The 14973-nt window shown below is 38.5% G+C and overlaps 1 protein-coding gene across 5 annotated transcripts in view; it reads right to left on the bottom strand.

Moving 5' to 3' along the window:
• The window catches only part of SNCAIP (synuclein alpha interacting protein), a 91814-nt gene that overhangs the window by 43736 nt on the left and 33105 nt on the right, over window positions 1–14973 (bottom strand). For all 5 annotated transcript variants that reach the window (XM_083819154.1, XM_083819153.1, XM_083819156.1 and 2 more), the window contains 2 exons: window positions 11814–11916; window positions 3120–3192 (listed from right to left, as the gene is read on the bottom strand). In XM_083819154.1, the coding sequence (XP_083675280.1) occupies window positions 3120–3192; window positions 11814–11870 (130 nt within the window). In that variant the 5' untranslated portion in view covers window positions 11871–11916. Of the gene's footprint in view, window positions 1–3119; window positions 3193–11813; window positions 11917–14973 lie in introns of those variants that run through there.

The raw sequence follows: 14973 nt of genomic DNA, 5'->3' as shown, positions 1-14973 counted from the left end.
CCATGGGCAGGGACACCTCCCACCAGACCAGGTTGCTCAGAGCCCCATCCAGCCTGGCCTTGAACACCTCCAGGGATGGGGCATCCACAGCTTCTCTGGGCAGCCTGTGCCAGGGCCTCACCACCTTCAGTGAATTATTCTTCCTAGTGTCTAATCTAACCCCCCCCCCCTCTTTTAGTTTAAAACCATTACCCCATGTCCTATCACTGCACTCCCTGAAAGAGTCCCTCCCCAGCTTTCCTGCAGGCCCCCTTTAGGTACTGGAAGGCTGCTGTAAGGTCTCCCCAGAGCCTTCTCTTCTCCAGGCTGAACAACCCCAATTCCTTCAGCCTGTCTTTAATGGAGAGATGCTCCAGCCCCTTGATCATCCTTGTTGCCCTCCTCAGGACTCACTCCAATAGGTCCATGCACCTTTTGTTTTGGGGACCCCAGAGATGAACACAGTTCTCCAGGTGGGGTCTTGAAATATATACATATATATATATAGGTGCAGATACATATATATATGTTTATATATCTTTCAGTGCAGGATATAATATATCCTCATCAAAAATAGCACACAACAACAGTAATTTGGGCAACTATTTTTAATGTTCTATGGTATGAGGAAGGCAGAAGACCACAGCAGAAGCAACTATGAACAATCAGCAGATGGGGCCTTACACAGCATTGACTGATGCAACTCCATTGATATCTCAGCAAAGTCTGTGCAGGGATGTAAAGTGATACTTTTCTGTACAACACTATGTATGTGTATTCACCGGGTAAAAAGAAAATACAGAAAAAAAAAAGAAAATAAATAGATTTTAGTACTATTTTCAACTCACCAAAACTTTTAAATGATAAATAGAGTGAAAAAAACAGATTTTAGTACTGTTTCCAGCTTGCTGATATTATTATCAGTACTAAAGACCTATTTTCTGACTCAAGAATTTTAAACAAAGCTCTGAATTAACTTCCACTGGCAGACTCCCCAGTGCTGCTACTGTCTTCCAGCAATGCCTGTATTTACTTCTGTCAACTCCTTTTCAAGGCAATGGATGAGTGGAGATGTAATTAAAGTCATCACTGAAAAATGGCTGATTGCAGAGGCGATCATGAGACATGACTATACAATAAGCTGTCAGTATCCTAGGGTCTTAAAGAAGAACTCATGACCAATGCCCCATCCTCGCCATTTGTGGGCATTTTCCTTTAAGACTACTATCTGTATTTTTAAATGAATACTCTCTTCTTCCTGAGAGCAGACATTGATTCTGTCACTCTGGCTAAGTAGTACTCATGAATAGACCTAAGAGTACAACATGTCTTATGTGCAATTCTTGCTTTCTTTCTCTGGCTCACCTTGCTCATGGAGCAAAGAAGTGAATGAACGACTATCTATTTCTGTGAAAATATGAGGCAATGCTCTGCTGCCACGTAATCACCTGTTAATACTGATAGGCAGAGGGAGGGAGGCAAATAGCACTGTGGGAGAAAATGAAGGGGGGAAATGAGGGGTGGGTAAAGGGAAAGTGCATTGAGGATGGAATTAAGAGAGCAAGAATGAGTGGTGAATAGTGGGGAGGAGAATGGTGGAGACAATGGTGAGAAGAATGGGAAAAAGAATGGTCTAGAAGTACAGTGGGAAGAATATTGGGAAAGACTTGGTGGGATGATGGTGGGGATGACAGGGGGAGGAATGGGAGGGAAAAAGAGTGGGGAGGAAATGTGAGTTAGAAAGGAAAATATTTGGGAAAGAAGTGGGGAAAGAGGGAGGAAAGGGGAGGAAAGAGACGGGAGTATAGGGGCAAAAATACGAGGGAGAATGTGGGGCTGAAATTGGAGGAGAACAGGGAGGAGACAACAGCAGAGACAAAACAAGGTGAGAAAGGCATGGGGTAGAGGATGGATTGGGCATGAGGATAGGACGGAGGACAGGGGCCAAGGACATGGGCAAGGGGTGGCAAAGATGGAGGGTGTAAAGGCGGAGAATGAGAGAGAACAGAGAGAGGAAGGGACACAGAAAACTGAGGTGGTGGGGAGACTGGGGACCCTCTCCCTTTCCTCTTATTCCCTGCCTTTCTGCTTGCAGTAGGTAACGCTGGTTGCACAATAACCACTGTGCCTTGTGTGGGTAAAAATACTGCAAGAACATATGGTAAGGAAAGCTTCACTTCCCTTTTCGTCAAGGGCAGTGGCACAGGGCTATGGTGACCTGGTCTTTAATGACTCTGGCAGAAGCACTAGCTCATATAAAGTTTCAAATTAGTTACGCACCTTGGAAATTTACAATTCTCTGAAAGGAAATACAGAAATGAAAGTTGCCAAAGTATAGCACAGTTCCTAAACCCTTCTATCATCCCACAAATTCCAGGTCTGCCGTTTCTGTTATAAAAGTCTTTGATTCAACAACATTAATGAAAATTCAATTAAAGGATCAGATGAAAGCACAATAAACTTTTCGTAGCTCAACAAAAATGCTCCTCTCACCAATTCATTTCTCCTCCATCAGGAAGAGAAAAACAAAAAGGGATTAATCTGATTTACAGAGTGAAAAACAACACTGAATGCACTTTTTGTTGGGGGGGGTAGGGAGAGAAGGGGGAAGGTCCCCAGCTGGTTCTCATCTGTATGCCATGATTCTTCATTTAGTTTACACTATTAAACTCAAAAACTCTGCTTTAATCTTAACTAGTACAGTATGCCTTAGAGTGGATTCTATCATGTAGCATCCTTGATACAGTTTCAGACTCTGGCAAAACATCATCCCTCAAACTGGTCGTGGCCATATGGGTAGTAAATGTATCCAACATTTTTTCATTGGCGCCTACATTATTACGTCTTGTCACCAATGGTTTCTCGGGTTTTCAAGTAAATTGTTGCATATACTGTGGTTTGGAGCTGCTGAGATGAAGCCCTACATTTATCTGTATACAGCCAAATCCTTTTTTGGAACTTTTTTTTTTCCTTCTAATGAACTAACATCTGTTGAAAAAAAAAAAAAAGTCATGTTTCCAGAAAGCTGTACAAAAATGAGAGAAAACAAAACAGAACACTGCCAAGAAGCAATTGTTGCCAAGTTGTACATGATAAAAAGCAGTCTAGAAAATGATGGTGGACAGAAGTAGGAATCATACCTGATCTGTCTTCATTTTGTGAATCACACCTTCTACATAATTCTGGGATGGTCTTGAGAGAAGTTATAGAATACTGTAAAAAAAATGAAAAAATATAAATGAAATGATTTCTTTAAAAAGACAAAATGTAAGACTTTCCAAGAGGTCCTGATACCATTGGCATTGTCTAGATCTACCAAGCTGAGGGTACTTCGGGTGGCCTGATGGTTTTCATCTTTGCATGAAAAAAGCAGATGATGTTTGCTTTTGTATCCCACCTCAAGAGATCTCAAAGAGATTTTCAAAGCCATAGCAAAGCATCTCCCAACCTCAGAGTTCTCCTTCCTGTACATCATCATTATTCAAGTCACAAATATACTTTACACATTTTTTCCATGGAATGCACAGATACATCAAAGGTAAGAATAAATCTAGACTTCACAGTAAAGATGTAGGGTCTCACTTTGCCCATCTTGGTATGTATTATGGAATTTATACTGCAAGATGCTACATAATTAAAAACTAGAATTCAAGTTTTCACAAAGAAATATGTAAAACTAATGAAGAATATTTACAGCTAAGACATCTGTTTTCAGAGATGGATACATATACATGCATATTATCAGACAGCAAACTGATTTCTGTAATTCAGGTTTTATTGAAAAAATCTTGCATTGTTACTGCGATGTGACAGTATATGACTGATAATGATCAGTATGTTTTTCTCTGAATTCAGCATTAAAAGGGTATCTTACAAAACAGAATTTTTTATTTTTATTTTTTTAATAAATTTGTGGAATACATACGATCATTACTCAGTACTACATACAATCCAGAGTTATAAAACTATAAACTCTGGAAAAAAAATAAAAAAATAAAAATAAAACAAATTAAGTTACTTAATATGAAGCCTTCTTTAACCTAATGTTTAAATGTTACAGGAATCTTCACTTAAGCAAATGAAAATCATTAAGCCTGTGAAAGATCAATGGCTTTGCCCATTAAAAAAACTATTAAAAACAGTATTTTGGAAACTAAGACATAAAAAAGCACTTAGAATAAGCACAACTGAAAAAAATTAAAGAATACATAAACACCATATGTTTTCAAGGAAACAGATATTTTTTGCTGGTATGTGATTGACCAATGAAGCAAAACAACTACTTATACAACTACAACCCCACCAGCTTTTTGCACAAAATATAAATGGTCATACATTGTCCTAGTTTTTGCTGACAGTTTGTCATTCAGAGTTTGATTTTCACCTAATGCACAGCTGGCACTCTACTTCAAAATAATCTAAAGCCAACCCCATTATCAATTGCAGAAGTTATTTACTTTTCTGGTGCAAGTTTAAGTAAGACTGTTGTTCACTTGACTGTAGTTACTTTATTAAGCCTCAAAAACCTCCCATGCCTCACTTTTTCCTTTTCTGGCCTGATTCAGAGATGTATTGATAAACCTCACCTACAACAAGAATCTCTCATAACTATTCCCAGGATGAACACTGAACTTATAAATTAGTATGTGTAGCAGAGCACTGAACTTATTAATTAGTATGTGTAGCAGAGCTACCCAGTGACTCCAATCCCCATTAAACAAGGGGTTGATTATAAGGCTGTGACTGCTCTAGGATCTGACAACTTAAAGCAACAAACAGCAGAAGAACTGAGACAAAGATGCTACTAAATACAAATTAATACAAGTTAAACACACACATGCACAAACACCATGTGCTTTGCTTCACTGTAGTTATTGTTTAATAAAGATTGAGCTGTTAAGCTATACATCTTGCTATTTCAGCACAAAGATTCAGAAGGCAATGTTGAACTGGTCTAGTAAGATTCTTAAGAGAATCCAAGGAACATGTCTCCAAGGAATATGGTAGCTTCATAAGACCAGCTGGTGCAGTTTAAACTATTACACAGTTTGTAATTCAATTAGAATGAGGCCTTTTGTATTCCATTGCTATGTGTTTTGTCAGGCACCCTCAAAAAAAAAAAAAAAAAAAAAAGAAAACCTAAGAAAACCTCTTCTCTTTCTGTCTTTTTTTCCTGTTCTTTCCTGGAAAAACGTTTTTTTTTTCTGCTTCAATACTGCACTAAAATGTATTCAATTATGTTTGACCCTCCCCACTACTAAAAATTAATTTAATGTTATAAATTTGATTATGCATTTTAATCATGTTGGTTTCATTTCATTAACAGATTTCCTCCCACTCACCTCTGTCCTCACAGACTTTGCACACTTACATTTCTGCCATCTGTATTTTGTGGCCAAGTTGTGGAAAACCGGCTTTCAGTCTAGCAAGCAACTAAAATTGCTCTTTAAAATGGACCTTTCCCAACCATAACATTGCCAGCTCTTCCTTCTATAACTGCTTTCTCACATATTCTAGTTCCAGCTCTGATCTATCAGTGATGTTTGTTAGCTTTTCTTCAGCCAGAATTTCAAGGTTATTAGGGGTACCAGAGTGACAGAAAAAGAGGCTGAGACTGCAGCTCTCCCCCAGAAATTCACTGAGATTCACTGCCTATTCAATGGCTTTTAATACTCATCATTTCCCACTTCTTGTTCTATAATCTTAAATTGTTTTACATACAAAAATAAACCCCATTTCTCACAGTTCCCCATCAAAGTAACCAAGTCAACCAAGAGCTGAGGACCATGACTAAAGGCATAGGTGACAGTGTGAGAGGTCAGCACATCAGACTGCTTTGCCAGTTAATGTATCACAGTATCACAGTATCACAGATTTCTAGGTTGGAAGAGACCTCAAGATCATCGAGTCCAACCTCCGACCTAACACTAAGTACTCCACTAAACCATATCGCTAAGCTCTACATCTAAACGTCTTTTAAAGACCTCCAGGGATGGTGACTCCACCACCTCCCTGGGCAGCCCATTCCAATGCCTAACAACCCTTTCGTAAAGAAGTACTTCCTAACATCCAACCTAAAACTCCCCTGTCGCAACTTTCGCCCATTCCCCCTCGTCCTGTCACCAGGCACGTAGGAGAACAGACCAACCCCCACCTCTTTACAGCCTCCTTTAAGGTAACTGTAGAGAGCGATAAGGTCGCCCCTGAGCCTCCTCTTCTCCAGGCTGAACAAGCCCAGCTCCCTCAGCCGTTTCTCGTAAGACTTGTTCTCCAGACCCCTCACCAGCTTCGTTGCCCTTCTCTGGACTCGCTCGAGCACGTCCATGTCCTTCCTGTAGCGAGGGGCCCAAAACTGAACACAGTACTCGAGGTGCGGCCTCACCAGAGCCGAGTACAGGGGGACAATCACTTCCCTAGACCTGCTGGCCACACTGCTTCTTATGCAAGCCAGGATGCTGTTGGCCTTCTTGGCCACCTGAGCACACTGCTGGCTCATATTCAGCCGACTATCAACCAATACTCCCAGGTCCTTCTCGGCCAGGCAGCTTTCCAGCCACTCATCTCCCAGCCTGTAGATCTGCTTGGGGTTGTTGCGCCCCAGGTGCAGGACCCGGCACTTGGCCTTGTTGAACTTCATACAGTTGACCTCAGCCCATCGCTCCACCCTATCCAGATCCTCCTGCAGAGCCTTCCTTCCCTCGAGCAGATCGACACACGCACCTAACTTGGTGTCATCTGCAAACTTACTGAGGGTGCACTGGATGCCCTCATCCAGATCATCGATAAAGATATTAAAGAGGGCCGGCCCCAGTACCGAGCCCTGGGGGACACCACTAGTGACCGGCCTCCAACCAGATTTGACTCCATTCACCACAACTCTCTGGGCCCGGCTATCCAGCCAGTTTCTAACCCAGCGAAGCGTACGCCAGTCCAAGCCATGATCAGCCAGTTTCTTGAGGAGAATGTTGTGGGGAACGGTGTCAAAAGCCTTACTGAGGTCAAGGTAAACCACATCCACAGCCTTTAAGTATCTGCGCTCTTTGCAATTTTACAAAAGTGTGTTGTGGTTCACAGTGAAATTCAGTAACAGGCTTCTTCCCAGGTTAATGCACGTAATGGTCTTTTTGACTGCTGTGTGAAGGTTGTTTGTTTTTCCCCTGCTTTTAAGGCATTCCTATGGCCAACCTGACATAGTTAATTTTAGAAAACCCTTAATAACTTTGCAAGATGGAGGAAAAGTATTAACAGGAAATAAAAGTCAAGAGGCAGTAACAACTATTCCGTGTAAATGTAAGATATTCCCATATTCCCAATTTTCTTCAACAGACACTACCAATTCAGGGGAAAACAGAACCTCCCTTGTCATACAAACATTTATAAGTCACGTAAAACTGGGCTACAGAATTTGAATGAATGGAAAATGTCAACATTTTACATTTCACTTGGTTCTCAAATTTTAATGCAAAGAATTTTAACACAAGACATGAGAAAGAAAACTTCAATCTCTAGCAAGGCTGTTCTGGCTGTGCAACTTGTATGCCACTTGCAGACTCACTTATACCTGTGAAGCAGCAGAAAGAAGAAATACCGGATCACGAATTGTGGCACAGAAATGTATGTATGAGAGTTAAAAAAAAAGTGAAAATGACATTTTAAGTTTCTGTTGTCAAGATCACCTTTAATATTTCCTGAAACAGCGTCAAATGGCAAAGTTGGACAGCTAGCATGACTCTCAGACCATGTCATCAGAACAATGACAACCCCAAAATACTAAGCGCTATGTCCTGGTTCAGCTGGAGTCAGTACCCAAGCTCATCTAATTTACCTCCACTGGATCAAGACCCTTGTGATTATGTCCTCATCTGAAATTCACAGCTCCTTGTTTTTGTTTAGATAGAGAAAACAGACACCCTCCTTCTTCATAACGTTCCCAGGTGTTGTTACTGCTGTATGCCATCCAATAGCCTCATGTCAGTTTATTTGCTATAGTGGAAAATAAAGCACTTCATTACTAGGGAAGCGATTGCCCTCTGTTGAGGCTGCACCTTGAACACTGTGTTCAGTTTGGGGCTTCCCACTACAAGAAGGACATCGAGGTGCTGAAGCATGTCCAAAGATGAGCAAACAAAGCCAGTGAAGGGTCTACAGAACAAATCTAATGAGGAGTGGCTGAGGGAACCGGGGTTGTTTGGTATGGAGAAAAGGAAGCTCAGGGGAAACCTTATCGCGCTCTACAACAACCTTAAAGAAGGCTATAGTGGGGTGGGGATCGGGCTCTTCTCCCAAGCACCAAGTGATAAGACGAAGGGAAATGAACTCAAGTTGCACCAGGGGAGGGTTAGTTTGGATGTTAGGAGAAATGTATTTAACGAAAGTGTTTTGCAGCACTGGAACAGGCTGACCATGGAAGTGGTTGAGTCACCATACATGAAGGTATTCAAGAAACGTGCAGATGTAGAGCTTAGTAGCATGGTTTAGTGGTGGACTTGGTAGTGCTAGGTCAATGGTTGAGATAGATGATCCTAGAGGTATTTTCCAACCTAATTGATTCTATGATTAATATTCAAATCCCCTTAAGTTAATATCTTTATATTACTTTTGCTTAATCATTTATAACTCTGTAATGCTACCTTTTGTCCTAGATGCTTATTTGGGAGCAGCTAGCTCCATCAAGAACAAGTGAGGCAAGAGTAGTTGGTCTCTCCCCTGCAAAAAGTTTATTACTTAATGTCTGCGGTCAGCATCTTCAGAATACCAGTTCGGTTATTTGGGCTATGCATTGTTTATACAATTTTATATACACATTTAATGCTATTCTTGCTTTAGTTTCAAAGGATACCTATATTGACACTAATTCTGTTAAAGGTACAAAATGTCTGTCTGAATCTAATATCTTCTAAGTATATTTTAGTTGCTATCTGCATTTTTTAAATTCTGAGAAGGGAGAGAGCGGAAAAAAGACAGTTATGTAGGTGTTAATCACATGGGTGGGAAACAAATCAAGCCATTGCAGTCAGTGACTAGTGACTGTCTCTGCACAGCTGTGTAGGACTCTCCATGCTGAGCCCTGAAGTCCTGATTGCTGGGTAGAGAAAGTCTGGCTGTGCCTCATTTGCACATCTGTGGAAGCCCGAGAGGTGCACCAACTCTGTCCATAGCCAAGGTTGGGCTACAGCAAGTTCAGGAGGTGTCCTGCACCTGGTAAGTGGGGGGTCAGGAGATAGGCCATAATCCTGACTACCGATGCCCTGCCAAGTGATGATGGACGTGAAGTTGTTTTTTAAAGTATTTTGAAATATTTGGCTACTAAGCAGCTTCTTCATTGTGTTTTAACCCATTCACTGTTTTCGCTGCTTTCACATTTCACAAACTTTAGACCCAGTCCTGCATTGGCTCCACAGAGCAAGGCTTTTTTTCTTACAAAGCTATTTGAATGATCTACAAACTGAGCTTCAGTTAGCTTACAAATATCTAGCAGCAGGAGATATGGTTTATATATATTGTGTATAGTCATTTGGTATTATTTCTGTAAACCAATAAATTATTATTATACTTTCAATTTGCTTAATTTGCCAGTGCAATAGAAATTCTGCCTTTTAATTAAAGGATGAGGAAAACTTCAAGTAGCCATAACAATGGTATACAACCTAGAAGCAGGGATAAATTTATGGGGAAAATCAGGAGTAGTAAAGGGAAAAAGGGAAAGTTTAAAACATACTGTCATTTAATGCAACAAAGGTCTTAGCTTTTTTTTTTCTTTTTTTTCTGAATAGTTATTCATGAAGTAATAAATGAAAATAGTAAGTTTGTTTTTTAATGTCACTGTGAACAGAATATTATTTTTGTTTAATGTAAGCTAGAGTCCCATAAAACTATTCTGTTGTCTAAATTACACTCAAATATACTATACCAGGTGGATCTGCAAATGTTATCATCTTAGTTTTCCAAAGAAACATGCTATTTTGGATAAATGTAGTTTCATTTACTTACTTACAATGTTAATCAAAAAACAAAGCAAGAACACTTACAAGTCCATTTGCCTTTTAAAACAAATCCTAGTCCATTTTCTATGCCCATTACATTCTGATTGTTTTTGCTGAAATGGTCTACAAGGACCTTCGCTAACACAGTGGCTTTCTAACTCAGGTACTTTTACAAGTGCATCATTTAACAGCCTTCTTGCTGCCCTTATTTTTAGCCAGTATTTTCTGCACTGGATTAAAACCAGAGGGCTAAAAGGAGCAATTTAAATTGCTAACTCCAGTGCTGTGCAGCTGCTATTTCCATGGCAGGCTAATGGTAAAGTGTGAAGGTCAGGTATCTCTAAATTGTACACAGTAACAGGCAAGTAGAGCACTACAATAACCAGGAATTCTCTTATTAATCCGGCTCCTGGCAACAAATCCTTTGTTCCTTTACCTGCTGAAGTGGGAATAACACCACTACCTCTATAATTTGTGCTGTTTTTTAATTCATTGTTCAGCATCCAATGAGAGAACAGTGTATTAAAGCAGGCAGCCTGAGCTGTTCAGTGGAAAAGTGAGTAACCTAACCCAGCAGTATGCAGCAACAGTCACAACGGGAGAGACATGGAGAGGTTACATCTATTATGCTTTACAGTTCTGCAAAACTGAGCATAGAAACAGATACCAGGACATGATCTACTATATAACAGTAATAAAAAGAAAGTTGCCCTGAATAAGGTATTCTTTCGAGACTGGCTTATTGTCTTGTAATATTTTGGGCATTTGCCATATTCCTCTTTAATAAATTTCAATGTTACAATAGGTAAAAGTAAAATCCTCTCCAAAAGGAATCTGTCTGTGAATAAAGCATCTGGAATGTTTTAAAATGAATCAAGAGTCCCCAATACTAAAGGAAAAAAACAGGCCTTTTCTTTTGTTTTGTTTTAAAAAACAACAACAATTCAAACAAAACACAACAACACTACCCCAAACTAAGTTTATGAAGAATGTTGAAGGAGATAGGAGCATACTTTCTTTGACCTGAAAACTGAATTAATAAATTCTTCTTATGGTGGATTTAATTTGTGTATTCAAGTCCTTTGTTTATCAGATATTCAGCATACTGGCAACTCAAAAAAGCAGGAATATTGGCAGGAGCAACATTATTATGAGTAACAGAATACACTGTATCAGTGCTCTCTGTAAGAACCCCTAACAATATAATTTAGAACAACAGCCTTTTTGCTTGCAATTACAGTTGAAGTTATTTTAGGTGTGACATTAAAGATCAGTACTTCAAATCCATGGAAGTCTTTCTGCCTCTTCCTGCACTCTCCCATGTCACAAGAAGCTGTATTACTCTTACTGATAAAATCTTGCTGGACTGGAGCTGGCTTCTGTCAGTAAGGGCAAAACAACAACTCACATGAAGAAGGAGCAATTCACAGGTCAGAGGTAGGAGTTTTTGTTTGTTTGTTTGTTTTGTTTTGTTTTTTCAAATGAAATGTATTTTATTAAAAAATAAATAAATAAAACATCATTTTGGTGTCTATGGCTAGCCTTAGCATGTAATTCATTCAAGACAATTAGAGTACATAAGCAACCCAGAAATAAAACTCATTTATTCATTTGACTTGCAAATCATTTTTACCACCTCAAGGAGAGGGCCTTAAGCTGATTAGAGATTTTCCTTACAAAATACCTTATTTTATTCAAAAATCAACCTGTTTAAACATTCTCATGTATGAAGTATAAGCAAATGTGACTTGCAACAATAGTTTTGTTTGTTATATCAGGACTGAGATATCTAAAAATCTCTCAATTTATATTAAATTTTAAATATAAATAAATAAAAAGGCATGTACTTACTGATATATCATCAGTAAAATCTATTTCATCCAAATCAAGGTATTCAGGGGCTTCCATTATTCTTCTATGGACATTTTGCGTGCCTCAGCGTAGTAGTAAAGACCTAGTTAAGAAAAGAAAAATAGATTGTCTACTAAATAGTCAAAAACACACAGAAATAGTTTAATATAGTTACTAGACTGTTGAAAACATATAGGGTGCATGGACAAGTCTTCCATAAATTAATACTAAAAGCTAAACATTTTTTCAACTCTAGTCCGCGTATCATGTAGAAGTCATTTGATTTTTTAGAAAGGATAGCTAAGTGCTACTTGAAATGGAAGTCATAAATACTTTATCCAGCATCACTCTGTCTTCCTAGAAGTTCAATATAAGCATAAACACCTAAGCTGTTGAGCACCCTCACCACCCTTTAACCACAGACCTTAATGACCTATCTTCTCTTAAGGATGCTATTACCTTACTGGCCAGAACACAACAACTTCTGCTACTACAATTTTCCTCTGCTCAAGAAGGCAGAAAAGAACTGAGCAGCATGCTGCGCACAGAAACCACAATCCTATCACACCTTATCTCCACTTCTCCATACAGACACACAATGCAGACAGTGCTTTACAAATTGGTAGTTTATCTGTCCTCAGTCTGAAACATCACTTCCTCCTGAACAATAACCAAGGCAAAAGCAGAAGTATATCTATGTGCACTGATTTTCAGGGCTCCTCAACATTTTCTCACAGCAAGGGGAAAAGGAAGCAAAAATTCTCTTCCAAAACAAGAAATTTGGTTGGAAAATTCAATACATATTTATGAACAAATCACAGCTTAAACATTCAGAAGATCAAAGATAAAACACTCATAACCTTTTTAATCCCAAGTAGAATGAAGTCTTGCATTGTCAATAAAGACAAGTATAACAGAAATAAAAGTGGAAGAGGAAGCTATTTTAGAAGAAGCTGAAAAAAAGTGATGATCTCTTTTACATGATGTGAGACACTACATAAGCGTTAAGTATTATTATGGAAGGAAATTAATCCTGCTAACACTTGTACATAACAAAAGGAAATGCCTGAAGGAAGAAAAAAAAATGTAAGCCCAGATTATCCATATGGCAATTGCCAAGAAATACATTTATGAATAATGACAAGTCAGCTGTGTAGGTCTAAATAAAATCATTGTATGAGTCACTTACATGTGGGTAAGACTGTCCACTTTTCTGCAGGTGCTAAACTTACTGGCAGACAAAATCTTAATCATGAGTCTCCTTCTCCTTGATAACAACCCAGACAAGCACAAAGCTGATCCTAAGACAGGTGTTGTTGAAAAGTTATTGAAAGAAGAACCAAGAAGCACATTCATAGTTTTAAGCTGAAAGAGCTGGAAAACTTTTTTTTTATTATTTTTCACTGAACTACTGAAGGCAATGTATTCAGTATAATTTTATAATTGTGAAAGAACAACTTCAGCTACCTATTTTTGTCTCTCACTCTGGCTATTAGCCTTGAGTGAAGCAAGGGAAATGAGATAGCTACAAAAAGGTAAGCACAATACAAAGCCCTCATTCCAAATTTATGTAAGAAAATGGAGCTATAAAGTAAAACTAATCAGAAAGTGTTCATTTTTCAAACTTCCTAAATACTCAGTTTATTCTTGGAGGGAATCACTAAAATCAGATAAAATCCTTGCAATGAAAGGAATTATCTGTGAATAAGGGTAACATTCAAGTCTACAGATTATTCTTCTCATTACCAATTTTGCTTTCTTAACAGAAGCATAGAATTTCAGAATACTTCTTTTTTTAAGGTTTGTGCTTTAGCATGTTGTATTTGGGCAACATTAGAGCTTACTTGTGGCAAAGTGCTCTGTCACCTATACCATCATGACACTAACAACCAAGTTGCTTTTACAAGTGCAAGACCCCAGAAAAACCAATTTCTGTATTGTTTGTATATATATATGGACACTTGGTGATCACTGTTGCATAGGTACAGTTTATATTTGGCCAAATGATGCAAAATCTCCACTGTCAACCATTTTTAGAGTGAGCAATTTAAGAGCCAAAATAGCTTCTGTGGAGCTACTAGAATCTCCTTTATACTGTAATAGGGCAGAAGAAGACAAAGAAATGAGGCAAAACAATTAGTATGGAACAAGGCTACAATGATGTGGTATGGAGCACAGAACAAAGTTGCAAGTTTTCACTAATATTAAATGGATTTTAAAAAAAATAAAATCCCAGTATGTTTAAAAAATAATGGAAGAGATAAATAAAGCAACTCTAAACACGCCACATAATAAACCATCCTAATGTGTAACCTCAACATTGTGGGGTTTTTTTTGCTATTAAAACTGATTTATTTTGGAAAATCATACCAGCCCAAATAAGAAAAAAATATAACTGACAAAAGAACTATAATCCTGGTTACCACATATCTCCAGACTCTCAAATGAAAAGATCTCATCCTTTGGAAATTTTTAAATTCTAAATTGCAAGAAGCCATAGAGGAAAAAAAAATACTGCCTCCATATGTGCTGATGAAAAGGCTGTATTTCAGCTGGAGATGTATAAACCTCATCATGTCTGTCCACAGTCTTGTAACATTATTTTGCCCAAATAGTGTCTTCTGTCTCCTCAAAAGAAAAAGACTATGAGACACAAAAGGGTTGAAGAGAAAGTCAGTAACCAAAACAAGCAGATTTTCTCTATTGAAAGATTCTCTTTCTGAAGATGGTGCTTGGTTATGTGTAAAGAAAGGGTACAAAACTTATGCTCGTTTGCTATAATTACAGATTTTCAGGTTTTTCTCAATGCAGTGAAACTGGACATCAACTCAGTGAACAAATACTATTACTAAATAAGATTTTCCATGACGGTACCTACAGTGTTATTCAGGAGGTGCACTTTCTGAAACAATTTCACAGGGTGGAACTACACCATATATAATGCAAACCATATGGTAAGGACAGTACCCAGGGTTGTGACCGTTTTGAGACCTTTGCCATGGCTGAATCCAGCATATCATCAGAGGTATACACAATTTGAATAGCATTCACAAGCAGACAATAAGCAAACTGGTGAAATTCAAGGTAAAAATAATTACAATCAAAGTTGCAACTGCCAACAATGGATGACTATAGATGAATAATTTATTTCCAAATCAAT

Source organism: Anser anser, assembly GCF_964211835.1.
Source record: "Anser anser genome assembly, chromosome: Z".
NCBI classification, from domain to species: Eukaryota; Metazoa; Chordata; class Aves; order Anseriformes; family Anatidae; genus Anser; species Anser anser.
Note: the sequence above shows the minus strand (reverse complement) of the source record. Positions and strands in the feature narration are given on the sequence as shown.